Source organism: Halichoerus grypus, chromosome 14, assembly GCF_964656455.1.
Source record: "Halichoerus grypus chromosome 14, mHalGry1.hap1.1, whole genome shotgun sequence".
In the NCBI taxonomy this organism is placed as follows: domain Eukaryota; kingdom Metazoa; phylum Chordata; class Mammalia; order Carnivora; family Phocidae; genus Halichoerus; species Halichoerus grypus.
Genome location: NC_135725.1, coordinates 41,749,120 through 41,767,198, shown reverse-complemented (window position 1 = coordinate 41,767,198; position 18,079 = coordinate 41,749,120). Strand labels below are relative to the sequence as shown.

Genomic DNA, 18,079 nt, shown 5'->3' with positions numbered 1-18,079 from the left:
GTATGGCATACTTTTTTTTTTTTTTACCTTTGATTAAATAAATAAATCTGAGTTTCTATTACCCCATCCCTCTACCCTTTAAAGGAAAATATGAAAATAATTTCATGTATATTTGTTGTAGAGTTGTTAGCCTGTTTAAATAGCAGGGTATCCAGATCATATATACATATTTACCTTCATTCATTTATTTACTCCATAAATATTTAAAAAGTGCCTTCTATAGGCCAGTTCCTGTGCTAGATGCTTGGGATATGATGATGAACATGACAAAGAAAGTCTCTGTTCTGTTAGAGATTATAGGCAGGGGATGAAGGCAGACATTAAATAGATTCTCACGGAAATAATTGATTAGTTAAAATGTGGCTGTGTTCTACAAATAAATGGGGTGCTAAAAGAGAGTAAACGGTAGAAGTCCCTAATGAGTCTGAGTTGTCAAAGAAGTTTTCCCTGAAGAATCCACGTGTAATCTGCAGGAGAGAGTAGCCGGGCCAAGAGCTGAGGGCTGACCCTACAGAGCCACGGGGCATAGAGAACATGCAGAGATGGGGCAAAGATCGGACGTGAGAGGAACTCAGTGTCTTCTGGTGAAAAGGCAGTGGGGTGACAGAGGCACCCTATTGCATGAAAGGAGGCCTAAGACATCCTTGGAGCAGCGCTAGGAAGACGCTGAAGGTCTGCATAAGGCAGTGACTTGATGAAAGCCACATTTTAAAAGGTGAAACATTTACATGATCTGAAGAGAAACCAGAGTTATGAAAACCACATTTTAAAAAGACCCCCGTGGCTGAAGCAAGGGGGCAGGAAATGTGGGGTTGAGAGTATCCACAGGCCGGACTTGATAACTAAACGTGTAGCACACACACCAAGTTGCGACTGGGACCTCAGAGGCAGAATGTCTTTCATTCCGATTTAAAAGACTTGCCTTTTTGGGGCACCTGGGTGGCTCAGTTGGTTCCGCCCCCGACTCTTGATTTCAGCTCAGGTCAGGACCTCAGGGTCGTGAGATTGAGCCCCGAGTGGGGCTCCACACTCAGTGTGGAGTCTGCTTGGGATTCTCTCTCCCTTTGTTGTGTGACCACCTCTGCCCTTCCCCCTGCTTGCGTTCTCTCTCTCTCTTTCTCAAATAAATAAATAAATCTTTTTTAAAAATTAAAAAACAATAAAAGACTTGCCTTTTCAAGTGTCTGCATCCTCCTGTTAGATTCGGAGAGCCAGAGTGGACCCATATTGCTCTTTTTTCCCTTTCTACTTAGAGCTTTATTTTCATGACAATGAGAGAAAAATGTTTTGTCAAGTTGAAGCCTGGGATTGATTTAATGGTTATAGAGTTTCAGAGGTAACTTAAAATGTTTGAAATAAGCTGCTGCTTATTGTAAGTTTGGAGAAACTTCCTGAGTGGCAGGAAGTTGAGGGTCGATGAAAGCTTTGTAATCACCAAATAATTTGAAATATAAATAACTCGGATGTGGTAAATATAAATGCATCAGACCACAAGGACCAGATTTCCTCTGGAATATGTGTGAATATAACGAAGGAGGATAGGGACTTTAGTGAAGACTGCTTTGTATTACGTTTATATTTTGTCTCTCTAGAAACAAATGAGAGCTTTGAGTCCCAAACCATAACCATACTCTTCCATTCCTACCTCAAATGTCTCTCATGTTGGCCATTTCTTACGAGATGGTTCCTATGGGGAAAAGATACAGCCTGCTTGGCCAAATTCCATGGCTATTGTTTCTTGTGTCTGGAAGATCGAAAATGCCTGTCATTCCAATGATGAGCTATGGTTTACCAGTTGGGCAATTTGTCATTGCTTTCTTTTTTCTTGAAAACATGCATTTTTTTCCCCTAGGTGTTCCCTGTAAATGATGAGCCACCAATCCTAAAGGCTGACCTCATCCCCATGATGCATTGCTCAGAGGGCGAAGAGGTGGTCATCACCTCTGAATACATCTTGGCTACTGATGTGGACAGTGATGACTTGAAGCTGATGTTTGTGATCGCTCGAGAGCCTCAGCATGGCGTGGTGAGGAAAGCTGGAGTCACAGTGGATCAGTTCTCTCAGGGAGATGTCATCTCAGGGGCTGTGACATACAAACACATGGGTGAGTCATCACACGGCGACCAGTGTGAGTGGGCGGATGCAAGCACCACCACAGAGTCGTAACCCCACTCCTTGCTGGGCGCTCTGCTAATCGAACAGTCTTAATGCTTGCTTCTTTTAAAAAAAAAAGCAACAGAAGCGCAGCAGAAGCAGCAGTCTGTATCCCCTTTTGTAAGTATAATCACCATATTTAGAAGGATTTCTGATCTCAGTAATGTAATGAATTTCAGAATGGAGAAGGAGCACGTATTATTGCTGCTTTGTTTCCGATGCTTCCCCCTTAGACCTTTAATTCACCCTGGGTTGTCTGCATTCCTTTTTGGTCAATTTGAAGAAGACTTTATTTGACCATCACAGCTTTGGGATCCATACATCATAGCAGAAATGCCTGAAGTAAGCACCCTACGATAATTATAATATTAATTTTAAGGGGCACTTGACTGGCTCAGTTGGTAGAGCATGCGACTCTTGTTCTTGGGGTCATGAGTTCGAGCCCCATGTTGGGTACAGAGATTACTTAATAAAAATAAAAAAAAAAGTTTACTCAATCACCAGCTAGCTCCTAAGAAGTAACTTGTCTGCCTTTTGAGTTCCTGAAAAGCAAAGGTGATATCTTATGTTTTGTGTAATGCCCACAGCAATAGTCAGCGGTGGACACAGATTAGCGATACAGTAAACGCTTGTTTATTAGCTTCGTTCTTTCATTTCTGAAATCACATTATATTGTTACCCAAATGGCATTTGTTCCCCATGTAAAATGTTCGAATAAGGAAAATATTAATTCAACATCTGTTATCTGCAAGAGAGAGTACTGGGCATTGTGGGCTGCAGAGGAGTACAATCCAGACTCAGCTGTGAAGGACTTTTAATGTAAATGGATAGACGGACCCCCTCACATGCAAAGAGGACAGTGTCCCATATCAGTACCTCATCGATCATTGCCCCTTGCACATCTTCTGATCTCTGGTTTGAGTGCACTTCCTCAGCAATAATACTGTGTACTTCCCTAACCCCCTTTTATTGCTACTCAATTACAATTTCATGTGTCCTCATCCACATGCCGCTCTCATCTGTAGATTCCGTGGGAAGCAGGATGGGGTATAGAAGGCCAGGTGAGGGTGCGGGGAATAAGAGGTACCAAAATTCAAATCACTGTCTTATTTGAGAACACAGGGAGAATACAAGCAGCGAGTGGGAGAGGGATCCCAGGGTGGGGGGATTGAGGTAGTGAAGGATGAATTTGGAAACAGGGGTGGGGGAGATATTGTGAAATAGCATTTTTATATGTACTTTGGAAAATGATGATTTATTAGGATACCAGTTGTTTTACAGTCAATTAGTTAGTAGGGCACATTTTAATCACTCCGCCGGACATCTTTTTTTAAAAAAATGGTATCTCCTTATCTTCTTAAGTGTGTTTAGTCTTAGGAAGGGTTTTACTGCTTATTTTCCTGGCCTAGGGAGCAGAGTCCACCTGCTCGATGTCCCTCAAGAGTCCACATCTAGGTGCTTCATTTTGATTTCTGCAATAGATCTCAGATAGACTAGCAGAAAAGGGGCCACAGCCCAATGACTATTGGTCTGTGGGTTTTTACATAATTTTCACATGTGGGGTGGGCTGGTGCAGCATAGATACATTAGGGGTGAGACGAAGCTGTCTCCTCTCCCAGTGCCTTGCTCCAAGTGCTAAACAACAGGTGTACATCTTTATAAATCCCTTTGGTGTGATAGCCGCATGAGGAAGCGTGAACTCATTTTTTTTTTTTCATAAGACCTAGAAGGACATGAGGCAAATTACTTCAGATAGATGGGTATTTTATTGTTGTTGTTGTGTTACTAAATTAGCAGAAACACTGCCAATTCGAAAGATGGTTTGTTATTTGAATGATAGGTTTCCTGGTAACATTCTCCCAATGACTCAATTGGTAGTTGTTTAGCACTGTGTGGGAGAGAGTATAAAGAATCACAGTACTACAAGACCCGAAGTTTCAATGGCTCTGCTCTTGCCTCTGTCTGTTGATTATAAAGGCCACCTGAGGATAATTTTGTGATGATAAAAATAAAACTACCTGCCCATTTCAAAAAAGAAAAAAACTTGGAAAGTGTGGAAAGCATAATGAAATTTTGAAAAATCACCTACTTACCTCTCAAAAATGGTCACTCTTAACATTTCAGTATTGTAGTACTTTTCCTTCGTTTTTTAAAAAAAGATTTATTTATTTATTTATTTATTTATTTATTTGAGAGAGAGAGAGAGAGTGAGGGAGGGAGAGAGAGAGAGAACATGAGGTGGGGGGTTGTGGAGAGGAAAGGGAGAGGAACAAGCAGACTCCCTGCTGAGCAGGGAGCCCGACGTGGGGCTTGATCCCAGGACTCCAGGATCATGACCTGAGCCGAAGGCAGATGCTTAACTGACTGAGCCACCCAGATGCCCCTGTGTTCTTTCTTCTAATCATGATTTTTTACATAGTTGCCGATCATGTTGTATGTGCAGTTTTGTTGATTACTTTTTTCATTGAGATTATCAGCTAAAACGTTGATTAGTTGTTAAATGTTACAAAATTATTGTAAATGTAAGTTTTAAAAATCAAATAATATTTTATGATGTAAAATGACATTATTAACCTGCTCTTCTCCCAACATTAAGCATGAAGTCATTCAAAAAAACTTTGTAAAACAATGCTGTGGTTAACAGTTTTAAGTATAAATCATATCCTTAGACCTGCTCCATTCAAGGTAGAGAATTCTCCGCTGATGTTGTAGGCTTTTTTGTGACTACATGTTCAGCCTGGTTTTCCAGCTTTTCTGTAAATGTAATGCTTCCATTATATTAAAATTATAGTTACAGAAGATACTATGTTTGCTTTTTTTTTTTTTTTCTTTAAAAAAGCTGTCTACTCTTCCTGGAATGATTTTTCCACTTCTCTTCTTGGCTCCCTCTCCACGCAGGTCCTCCTTCCTCCGTCCCAGTTCTCTGCCTCATCTGCCTGGTAAACTACTCATCATTTAATGCTCAGTGTAAAGCAAGCAGAGACATCTGGAAAGGCTTCTCTGACTCTCTCTGCCATGTGTGCCCTGCCCCCATGCCCCTGTCCGCCAAAACTTTCATCTTTCTTCACCCTCAGCCCCTTGTGCATATTCAGGCTGAGATATATGAATTTTCCATTTAACTGGTAAAATAATGACTTAATGGTGGCAGTTTCATATGGTTTGTCTTAGTACATACACACACCTGTGATATTCTAACCAAACTGCGTTTATTTCTCGACCATTAGATTGTGTCCGTGCCTGATACATAATAGGTCTTTTGGCATTTGGCATTCTTTTGAACTGTCTTTTGACGCTTTCATAATGTCTGCCTGATTCTCTGCTGGAGCACCCAGAACACTAATGATCACATAGGAGCCATGAAATAATATATATTTATCAAGTGAATGAGGAATAAATGAGCTTTATGCCAATTTATTTTTTATCAATATGAATAGGTAAGAGGCATCTTATTTTTTACTGCTCCTAAAGTTAAAGGCTGATTATTTAATTCTAATTCTCTCCACATCAACTTTATTTTTTCTTAAGAGCCCAGTTTTCTCATTCTTCAATCATTTGACTGCTCAGTTATATCATCTCTTGATTTTCTTGTCCTTAAGTGGGTAGAATAATACCAAGCACAGTACTGTGTACATTTGACCAACGAGTCTTGTGAAAAGAGATGACTTCCCTGATCTTTTGTGCTCTTGTCTCATCAAAACTCAAACAAAATTGCTTCCCTCTTGGTGCTTTCAAGATGATGCATGAGAATTACCAGAAGCACATCTGCAGAACTTTTATGTCCTCTGGATAGTGGACCTACCTCCGTGCTGTTAGTAACCCAAGAGCAGATCGGCCAGTTTGCTGATAAACTGTCTAATCTGACATTTTTTTCCTTCTTCCTCTCACTGCTTCAGTTGGGGCCATATTAAATCCCATATGCATAGCCCTAAAGAGTAAAAGGAAAACGAAAGTAAATGCCACTTTTCCCCCATGTCCTGTTGCTATTTTGCTAACGTTGGCTATTATATAACGAGGAAAATATTGAAATGAATGACAAAAATGTGGCTCGTCTTTCTATTTCACCTCCCCAGCTTCTTCTGTTTCTCCTCACTGTGGTGGTGTGGTTGATGGTTGTTCATTTAAGGTAGTTAATGTAAATGGGAAGACAATGCAGTTGGAAGGACAAGGGTGCCTTCTGCTCTCCCTGAGGTTGGTCCTAACACTAAATAATGAGGCAGGAAGAATGAAACCATCACTAGTCAAGCTTTGTGCCTCTCCCTTGTTCATTTGTGAACTGTCAGACCCTTGTTAGCCCCTTTTGCCCCTCCATATGGTGAGAGATGGCCGTCAAGGATTTCACCAGGGGCAACAGATGGGCAAGCATTTTGTCATTATTTTCATGACTGTTTCCTTCCATAGTGATCAAACTGAGTTTTACATGTTAGCCACCTAAGATCCTTTCCTCGCCGCTCTTGCTCATAGAAGAGGTGCAGGTAGATTTCATCTTAGTATTCTGTATTTTTAAAAAGTCAGGTTTCAGCTATAGTTGTGTCTTCCAGGTGGTGAGATTGGCCTGGTGCCTTGTTTTGATACCATTACATTGGTGGTTTCGGATGGAGAAGCTGGCCCTTCTGTGAATGGCTGTTGCTACAATGGGCCTCATCCATCTGTTCCTCTTCATGAGTCCTTTCCAGTGTATGACCTCAATATCACGGTACATCCAGTGGACAACCAATCACCTTCAATTGCAATAGGTGACAATGTTTTTTTCTATTACAGTTCCATTATCTCATCTCGTGTCATACCTGTGGGTTAGTGAAATAATGCACTTGAATTATAGTTAAAATGGAAAACTACCATACAGAATTGCCTGCGAGAATTGCCTCCACACGACTTGTGGAAAACTCCATATTTATAAAAGATTACAAGGCAAAAGAATTTATTGGTTTAAAAATGTGGGTAATTCTGTATGGAGAGAGAATGCAAGTGTGTTTGCAAGTGATGAGTGTGTGTGTGTTGGGATGAGGACAACATTGGAATCCTCAAATATTCTGGTTCTATTTCATGTGGGAAAATATCATTTGCCTGCTGGAGAGAGAGAGTAATTTATTTTATCCATAATAATTTCTATTAGAGCAGAATGAAAATACCAGAGAGACCATTTATATACATTTAATCTTATTTGCTTTTTAGAAAGTCATCGCTTAATAGGCATTATGTATATGTTCTGTCTCTTAGAAAAAAAATAGAAGCATATGTATGGATGTTATTGTAATTTGCAAACTATCTCCCAAGCAATGTTCTGGAAAGGAAACATTATCCCTGCAGAATAATTAAGCACCAAGGCATGAAAAAATGTTCGTTATGAGCAATTCATAATAGCTCACAGGCAATTAACGCTCTGACAAACAGAGGTAACAACTGATCTTGAAAAGTACATAAACTACATTTAGTGGCTTATCATTAAAACAGTTTGGCAATTCTTATTTTCATTTGTCACTTCTATAGAGACACAAGGGAAATCAGAGTTCCTTGAGAATGACTAAAGGGCTGTGCTAGAGCATTTAGTATTTCTGCTGTCTTTCCATTATTGTCTGGCTTGCTTGTACAAGAAAAAAAATATAATTCCACAAGTCAAATTAAATTCCACCCATTACCCCTGAATATTTTCACTGTAAGGAGAAATTATGCCAAAGGAAATGAACATCTCCCATGGAAGTATATTTGCATATGGGAGGCTTCTCTGAATTGGAATTGCAATCACTCCCTTTTGTCTTCACTATTCTGATTAGAGGATTTCACGCTAAGTCATAATTGCGTTGCTGTTTGCATGCAGGTACCATGTTCGTGGTAGATGAGGGTTTCTCTGCAGCCGTTACCATTAACCATTTGTCCGCCACTGATCCTGACACTGCAGCAGATGACTTGGAATTTGTTTTGGTTTCTCCTCCCCAGTTTGGCTACCTTGAAAACACGCTTCCTTCTGCAGGTTTTGAAAAAAGCAATATGGGCATAAGCATAGGTAAGTCATGGCTTCATGATCGGTGATAACTCGCCTCTGTCTATGGATCTGACTGGCCAGATCATGCTGAATGACTGAGTAGCAACCTCAAAAATGTTCAAAGCACTGTGTACACTCAAGGAATTATTATTATAGTGGATACTTTTGAGTATTATTGTTTCTCATTTTAATTTTCTATTTTGAATTGCCCCACGTATGGGAGTTTACTTCAAACTAAATGGAAATTTCACTTATGAAAACCATAAGAATAAATGTGTAAGAAAGAATGTTTTAAAAGACCTTCAGAGCAACACAGAATACTGTGATAGAATAAACCTGGTGGGAGCTTATAGATCTCCTTCTCTTAATCTTTTAGCACTTTTAACAGACATTGGCAGAAAAGATTAGGATGTGTATCATGGGTGTAACAGAGAGAACCTGAAATGTTGAAGGTGATGACTTTAAATTTTGGAACCAAAATGTATCTCAGATATTTATTTATTTATTTATTTATTTATTTTTAAAGATTGTATTTATTTGACAGAGACACAGCGAGAGAGGGAACACAAGCAGGGGGAGTGGGAGAGGGAGAAGCAGGCTTCCTGCTGAGCAGGGAGCCCAATGCAGGGCTCGATCCCAGGACCCTGGTTTCATGACCTCAGCCGAAGGCAGACGCTTAACGACTGAGCCACCCAGGCGCCCCTATCTCAGATATTTAAATAGCTCTTGTATTTCAGGCAATAACAACTGAAACAAAAACAGACACCCAAATCAAAATTATTCAAATACAACACTTTATTTATTTATTCAAAGACAACACCTTAGAAATAAATGAACTAGATGATTCTTTAAGCACCTTTTGGGGCATAACCAGTTTAAAGGTTTAAGATTAATTGGTTGGGCGGCGGAGCAAGATGGCAGAGGAGTAGGAGACCTGGATTTCGTCTGGTCCCAGGAATTCAGCTGGATAGGGATCAAACCATTCTGAACACCTACGAACTCAACAGGAGATCGAAGAAAAGAATAGCAACAACTCTCTGAACAGAAAAGTGACCACTTTCTGGAAGGTAGGACGTGCGGAGAAGTGAATCCGAGGCGATATTCAGGAGGATAGACGGCGGGGGAGGGGCCTCCGTCGGCCGCTTCTGGCAAGTGATAGAGCCGCGGAGCCCAAAATCGGAACTTTTAGAAGTCTGCTCTGCTGAGGGACGTCGCTCCAGTGGCTAAGCGGGGGGTGGAACCCTCGTGGGACAGTGTGGTCTCAGGACCCTCGGGGTCACAGAAAGACCGGGGGTGCCTGAGTGTGGCACAGCTCCCAGGTATCGGAGCAGGGAAGCCGGCTGCAGAGACAGAGCCAGGGCGCAGGCTCTCAGCTTGGGGTTGTCATAGACCGTGATCTGGGGCACAGTCGGGCTACTGCTCCTCCAGCAGGGACCCAACAAGTGGCAGATCCGGGGAGACTCCCCTTCCTCCCCTGGGAGGAGCAGCGCGGGAGTGCACCGCACGAATCGGCTGGGTTTGGAGACTCCACACCGAGTTGGGTGCCAGAGATAGAAACGTGCGGTCACAGGCCGGGTGAGCACGGAGTGTGGCCGGAGACCAGGGAGAGGGGAGTGACTGACTGCTTTTCTCTGGGGGCGCACTGAGGAGTGGGACCTGAGTTCTCGGCTCCTCTGGGACAGAGATTGGGAGGCTGCCATTTTCACTCTCCGCCTCCAAAGCCGAACGGAAAGCTTGCAGGGAACAAAAGCTCCCGAGAGCAAATCCGAAAAGATGACTTAGCCCGGACCGGGCAAAGGCGGGGCAATTCCACCTCCAGCAAAGACATTTGGGAACCACGGCAACAGGCCCCTCCCCAGAAGATCAGCGAGAACAGCCAGCCAAGACCAAGTTTACTAATCAAGGAGAACGGCAGAACTCCAGCACTAGGGGAATAATGCACATAGAATTCATGGCTTTTTCCCCATGATTCTTTAGTCTTTCAAAGTTAATTTTTTTTAACTGTCTTTTTTTTTTTTTGAATTTTTCTTTTTCCCTTTTTCAACCAACATCTTATCAATCCCTTTTTTAAAAAACATTTTTATTTTTCATTTTTAGAGTCATATTCTATTCCTTCATAGTAGTTACCCTTATTTTTGGCATATATATATATAAGCTGTTCTCTCTTTAAAATTTTGAGATAGTTTCTTCTAACAGATAATATACCCTAAATCTCTAGTGTATGGTTTTTTCTACTCTCCTGCCTGATCACATTCTCTCCCTTTTTTTTTTCTTTTTTTAAAAATCCTCTTCTTTCTTTTTTCAAACAACTTCTTATCAATTCCTTTTATAAAATTTTTTATAATTATCATCTTTACAGTCATATTCCATCCCTTCATCATAACAACCCTTATTTTTGGACATATGTAAGTTTTTCTTTCTTTAAAATTTTGGGAGGCACTTTCTTCTAACAGACCAAAATACACCCAAAATCTAGTGTGTGGCACTGATCTATGCACCAGCCTGATCCTATTTGATCATATTCTGTTTTTTTTGTTTTGTTCTGTTTTTGATTGTTTTTATCTTTTTCTTTTTCTTCTTTTTCTTTTTTCTTTCTTTCCCTTTCTTTTCCCCCAGCTTCAGGTCTTTTCTGATTTGTTTAGAGTATATTTTCTGGGGACATTGTTACCCTGTTAGCATTTTGTTCTCTCATTAATCTATTCTCCTCTGGACAAAATGACAAGACGGAAAAAATCACCTCAACAAAAAGAACAAGAGGTACTACCGACTGCCAGGGACCTACTCAATACGGACATTAGTATGATGTCGGATCTAGAGTTCAGAATCATCACTTTAAAGATACTAGCTGGGCTTGAAAAAAGCGTGGAAAGTTATTGGAGAAACCCTTTCTGGAGAAATAAAAGAACTAAAATCTAACCAAGTCGAAATCAAAAAGGCTATTAATGAGGTGCAATAAAAAATGGTGGTGCAAACTGCTAGGATAAATGAGGCAGAAGAGAGAATCAGTGATATAGAAGACCAAATGATGTAAAATAAAGAAGCTGAGAAAAAGATAAACAACTACTGGATCACGAGGGCAGAATTCAAGAGATAAGCGATACCATAAGACGAAACAACATTAGAATAATTGGGATCCCAGAAGAAGAAGAAAGAGAGAGAGGGGCAGAAGGTATAATGGAGCAAATTATAGCAGAGAACTTCCCTAATGTGGGGAAGGAAACAGGCGTCAAAATCCAGGAAGCACAGACAACCCCTCTCAAAATCAATAAAAATAGGTCAACACCCCAACATCTAATAGTAAAACTTACGAGTCTCAGAGACAAAGAGAAAATCCTGAAAGCAGCTCGGGAGAAGAGATCTGTAACCTACAATGGTAGAAACATTAGATTGGCAACAGACCTATCCACAGAGACCTGGCAGGCCAGAAAGGACTGGCATGATATATTCAGAGCACTACATGAGAAAAATATGCAGCCAAGAATACAATATCCAGCTAGGCTGTCATTGAAAATAGAAGGAGTTGATAAAAAGCTTCCAGGACAAACAAAAACTAAAGGAATTTGCAAACACAAAACCAGCCCTACAAGAAATCTTGAAAGGGGTCCTCTAAGCAAAGAGAGAGCCTAAAAGCAACATAGACCAGAAAGGAACACAGACAATATACAGTAACAGTCACCTTACAGGCAATACAATGGCACTAAATTCCTATCTTTCAATAGTTACCCTGAATGTAAATGGGCTAAATGCCCCAATCAAAAGACACAGGCTATCAGATTGGATTAAAAAACAAGACCCATCGATATGCTGTCTGCAAGAGACTCATTTTAGACCCAAAGACACCCCCAGATTGAAAGTGAGGGGGTGGAAAACCATTTACCATGCTAATGGACACCAAAAGAAAGCTGGGGTGGCAATCCTTATATCAGACAAATTAGATTTTAAACCAAAGACTAATAAGAGATGAGGAAGGACACTATATCCTACTCAAAAGGTCTATCCAACAAGAAGATCTAACAATTGTATATATCTATGCCCGTAACATGGGAGCAGCCAATTATATAAGGCAATTAATAACAAAAGCAAAGAAACACATTAACAACAATACAATAATAGTGGGGGACTTTAACACCCCCCTCACTGAAATGGACAGATCATCTAAGCAAAAGATCAACAAGGAAATAAAGACTTTAAATGACACACTGGACCAAATGGACTTCACAGACATATTCAGAACATTCCATCCCAAAACAACGGAATATACATTCTTCTCTAGTGCCCATGGAACATTCTCCAGAATCGATCACATCCTAGGTCATAAATCAGGTCTCAACCGGTACCAAAAGATTGGGATCATTCCCTGCATATTTTCAGACCACAATGCTTTGAAACTAGAACTCAATCACAAGAGGAAAGTTGGAAAGAACTCAAATACATGGAGGCTAAAGAGCATCCTACTAAAGAATGAATGGGTCAACAAGGAAATTAAAGAAGAATTAAAAAACTTCATGGAAACCAATGAAAATGAAAACACAAGTGTTCAAAATCTTTGGGATGCAGCAAAGGCAGTCCTAAGAGGAAAGTATATAGCAATACAAGCCTTTCTCAAGAAACAAGAAAGGTCTCAAGTATACAACCTAACCCTACACCTGAAGGAGCTGGAGAAAGAACAGCAAATAAAGCCTAAACCCAGCAGGAGAAGAGAAATAATAAAGATCAGAGCAGAAATCAATGAAATAGAAACCAAAAGAACAGGAGAACAGATCAACGAAACTGGGAGCTGGTTCTTTGAAAGAATTAACAAGATTGATAAACCCCTGGCCAGACTTATCAAAAAGAAAAGAAAAGGGACCCAAATCAACAAAATCATGAATGAAAGAGGAGAGATCACAACCAACACCAAAGAAATACAAACAATTATAAGAACATATTATGAGCAACTCTATGCCAGCAAATTAGATAACCTGGAAGAAATGGATGCATGCCTAGAGATGTATCAACTACCAAAACTGAACCAGGAAGAAATAGAAAACCTGAACAGACCTATAACCACTAAGGAAATTGAAGCAGTCATCAAAAATCTCCCAACAAACAAGGGCCCAGGGCCAGATGGCTTCCCAGGGGAATTCTACCAAACATTTAAAGAAGAATTAATACCTATTCTTCTGAAACTGTTCCAAAAAATAGAAATGGAAGGAAAACTTCCAAACTCGTTTTAGGAGGCCACCATTATCTTGATCCCCAAACCAGACAAAGACCCCATCAAAAAGGAGAATTACAGACCAATATCCTTGATGAACATGGATGCAAAAATTCTCACCAAAATACTAGCCAATAAGATCCAACAGTACATTAAAAGGATTATTCACCATGAGCAAGTGGGATTTATCCCTGGGCTGCAAGGTTGGTTCAACATCCGCAAATCAATCAATGTGATACAATACATTAACAAAAGAAAGAACAAGAATCATAGGATCCTCTCAATAGATGCAGAAAAAGCATTTGACAAAGTACAGCATCTTTTCTTGATCAAAACTCTTCAGAGTATAGGGATAGAGGGTACATACCTCAATATCATAAAAGCCATCTATGAAAAACCTACAGCAAATATCATTCTCAATGGGGAAAAACTGAGAGCTTTCCCCCTAAGGTCAGGAATGCGGCAGGGATGTCCACTATCACCACTGCTATTCAACATAGTATTAGAAGTCCTAGCCACAGCAATCAGACAACAAAAAGAAATCAAAGGCATCCAAATCGGCAAAGAAGAAGTCAAACTCTCACTCTTTGCAGATGATACGATACTTTATGTGGAAAACCCAAAAGACTCCACCCCAAAACTGCTGGAACTCATACAGGAATTCAGTAAAGTGGCAGGATATAAAATCAGTGCACAGAAATCAGTGGCATTCCTATACACCAACAACAAGACAGAAGAGAAATTAAGGAGTCGATCCCATTGACACTTGCATCCAAAACCATAAGATACCTAGGAATAAATCTAACCAAAGAGGCAAAGGATCTGTACTCAGAAAACTATAAAATACTCCTGAAAGAAATGGAGGAAGACACAAAGAAATGGAAAAACGTTCCATGCTCATGGATTGGAAGAACAAATATTGTGAAGATGTCAATGCTACCTAGAGCCATCTACACATTCAGTGCAATCCCCATCAAAATACCATTCACTTTTTTCAAAGAAATGGAACAAATAATCCTAAAATTTGTATGGAACCAGAAAAGACCCCGAAGAGCCAGAGGAATGTTGAAAACGAAAAGCAAAGCTGGTGGCATCACAATTCCGGATTTCCAGCTCTATTACAAAACTGTCATCATCAAGACAGTATGGTACTGGCACAAAAACAGACACATAGATCCATGGAACAGAATAGAGAGCCCAGAAATGGACCCTCAACTCTATGGTCAACTAATCTTTGACAAAGCAGCAAAGAATGTCCAATGGAAAAAAGACAGTCTCTTCAACAAATGGTGTTGGGAAAATTGGACAGCCACATGCCGAAGAATGAAACTGGACCATTTCCTTACACCACACACAAAAATAGACTCCAAATGGTTGAAAGACCTAAATGTGAAACAGGAGTCCATCAAAATCCTAAAGGAGAACACAGGCAGCAACCTCTTCGACCTCAGCCACAGCAACTTCTTCCTAGAAACATGGCCAAAGGCAAGGGAAGCAAGGGCAAAAATGAACTATTGGGACTTCATCAAGATAAAAAGCTTTTGCACAGCAAAAGAAACAGTCAACAAAACCAAAAAACAACCGACAGAATGGGAGAAGATATTTGCAAATGACATATCAGATAAAGGGCTAGTATCCAAAATCTATAAAGAACTTATCAAACTCAACACCCAAAGAACAAAGAATCCAATCAAGAAATGGGCAGAAGACATGAACAGACATTTTTTCCAAAGAAGATATCCAAATGGCCAACAGACACATGAAAAAGTGCTCAACATCACTTGGCATCAGGGAAATCCAAATCAAAACCTCAATGAGATACCACCTCACACCAGTCAGAATGGCTAAAATTAACAAGTCAGGAAACAGATGTTGGCGGGGATGCGGAGAAAGGGGAACCCTCCTACACTGTTGGTGGGAATGCAAGCTGGTGTAGCCACTCTGGAAAACAGTACGGAGGTTCCTCAAAAAGTTGAAAATAAGAACTACCATACAATCCATCAATTGCACTACTGGGTATTTACCCCAAAGATACAAATGTAGGGATCCGAAGGGGTACGTGCACCCCGATTTTTATAGCAGCCATGTCCACAATAGCCAAACTGTGGAAAGAGCCAAGATGTCCATCGACAGATAAATGGATAAAGAAGATGTGGTATATATATACAATGGAATATTATGCAGCAATCAGAAGGAATGAGATCTTGCCATTTGCAATGACGTGGAGGGAACTGGAGGGTATTATGCTGAGCGAAATAAGTCAAAAAGAAAAGACATGGGTCATATGACCTCACTGATATGAGGAATTCTTAATCTCAGGAAACATACTGAGGGTTCCTGGAGTGGGGGCTGGGGTGGGAGGGATGGGGTGGCTGGGTGGTAGACACTGGGGAGGGTATGTGCTATGGTGAGCGCTGTGAATTGTGCAAGACTGTTGAATCACAGATCTGTACCTCTGAAACGAATAATGCAATATATGTTAAGAAAAAAAAAAAGAAGATAGCAGGAGGGGAAGAATGAAGGGGGGGAATCAGAGGGGGACACGAACCATGAGAGAGGATGGACTCTGAAAAACAAACTGAGGGTTCTAGAGGGGAGGGGGCCGGGAGGATGGGTTAGCCTGGTGATGGGTATTAAAGAGGGCACGTTCTGCATGGAGCACTCGGTGTTGTTCACAAACAATGAATCATGGACTACATCAAAAACTAATGATGTAATGTATGGTGATTAACATAACAATAAAAAAATTTAAAAAAATAAAGGTTTAAGATTAATTGAATTAATAGAATGACTGATTGGATAGAAAAAAACAAGACCCAACTACATGCTGCCTACAAGAGACTAATGTCAGCTTCAAGGACACACACAGGCTCAAAATGAAGGGATGAAAAAAAATATTTCATGCAGATGGAAACCAAAAGAGAGAAGGGGTACTTATAACAGATAAAATACACTTTATGTCAAAACTATAACAAGAGACATAGGTCACTGTAAAATGATAAAGGGGTCAATTCATCAAGAGAATATAACAATTGTAAAATTATATGCATACAAATTGGAGCACCTTAAAATATTAAGCATATGCTAACAGATCTGAAGGAAGTAATAACAGCAATGCAATAGCAATAATAGTAGGGGACTTCAGTCCTCCACTCTCAACAGTGGATAGGTCATCTGCCAGAAAATCAACAAGGAAACAGTGGACTTAAACTGTATATTAGACCAAATGAACCCAGTAGACATATACAGTACATTCCATCCAACAAAAGCAGAATACACATTTTTCTCAAGTACATGTGGAACATTCTCCAGGATAAATCATATCATGCATCACAAAACAAGTCTTAGCAAATTTTAAAAGAGTGAAATCATACCAAGTATCTTTTCTGACCACAATGGTATGAAATTAAAAATCAGTACCAGGAGGAAAAGTAGAAAATTCACAAATATGTGTAATTTAAGATACTCCTGAACAACCAATGGGTCAAAGATGAAATTTTTAAAAAATCCTGAATTATCACAGGACAATTTTTTTTCCTTTTTTTTCTTTCTTTTTTTAATCATATCTATATGAGAAGATGGATGTTAGCTGAACCTATTGTAATCAGTTCACAGTATATGTAAATCAGACCATCATGCTCTACACCTTAAATTTACACAGTTATGTATGTCAATTATTTCTTAATAAAAATGTAATAAATAAATAAAATCTTGAAGCAAAGATGGAAACAGAACATACCATATCTAAGATGCAGCAAAAGCAATGCTAAGAGGGAAGCTTATAGTGACAAACGCTTCCATTAAAAAAGAAAAAAGATCTCAAATAAACAACCTAACTTTATAACTCAAGGAACTAGAAAAATAAGAACAAAATAAGCCCAAAGTTAGCAGAAAGAAGGAGGCAACAAAGATTATGGTAAATATAAGTGAAATAGAGATTGGAAAAACAGTAGAAAAGATTGATGAAACTAGGACATGGTCTTTCAAAAGGATAAACAACATTGGCAAACCTTCACCTAGACTTACCATGAAAAAGAGAGGACTTAAATAAATAAAACTTGAAATGAAAGAAGAGATAATACAACTGATATCACAGGTATACAGAGGATCATAAGAGACTACTATGAAGAATTATACATCAACCAATTAGACAACCTAAAAGAAATGGATAAATTCCTAGAAGCATAAAATCTACGAAGTCTGAATCATGAACTAGAAACCCTGAATAGACCAATAATAAGTAAGGAGATTTAATCAGTAATTCAAAACCTCTAACAAAGAAAAGCCCAGGACCAGATGTCTTTACAGGTTCTATGAAATGGTTAAAGAAGAATTAACACTACTGTTAAACTCTTGCAAAAAATTGAATAGGAGGAAAACTCCCAAACTCATTTTATAAGACCGGAATTACCCTGATACCAAAGCCAGGTAAGGATACTATAAAAAAAAACAACAACAGAAAACCACAGATCAATATCCCTGAAGAATATAGATGCAAAAATTCCCCACAAAATATTAACAAATTGAATTCAGTAGCACATTAAAAGACTCATACACCATGATCAAAAGGAAATTATACCTGGGATGCAAGGATGGCAACATATGCCAATCCATAAATGTGATACACCACATTGATAGAAAAGACAAAAATTCTATGATCATCTCTATAGATACTAAAAAAGCATTTGACAAAATTCACCAGTTTTATGATAAAAACTCTCAACAAATTGGGTATAGAAGTAATGTA

The 18,079-nt window shown here is 39.5% G+C and overlaps 1 protein-coding gene across 4 annotated transcripts in view; it reads left to right on the top strand.

Annotated features, from left to right (window-relative positions):
* FREM1 (FRAS1 related extracellular matrix 1) overlaps window positions 1–18,079 on the top strand; it is a 168,451-nt gene that overhangs the window by 73,583 nt on the left and 76,789 nt on the right. For all 4 annotated transcript variants that reach the window (XR_013443592.1, XM_078061208.1, XM_078061203.1 and 1 more), the window contains exons 16-18: window positions 1,853–2,105; window positions 6,694–6,888; window positions 7,971–8,156. Coding sequence is in view for 3 of the 4 variants with exons in the window: in XM_078061208.1 (XP_077917334.1) it covers window positions 1,853–2,105; window positions 6,694–6,888; window positions 7,971–8,156 (634 nt within the window). In the remaining variant the exon portion in view is untranslated. The remainder of the gene's footprint in view (window positions 1–1,852; window positions 2,106–6,693; window positions 6,889–7,970; window positions 8,157–18,079) is intronic.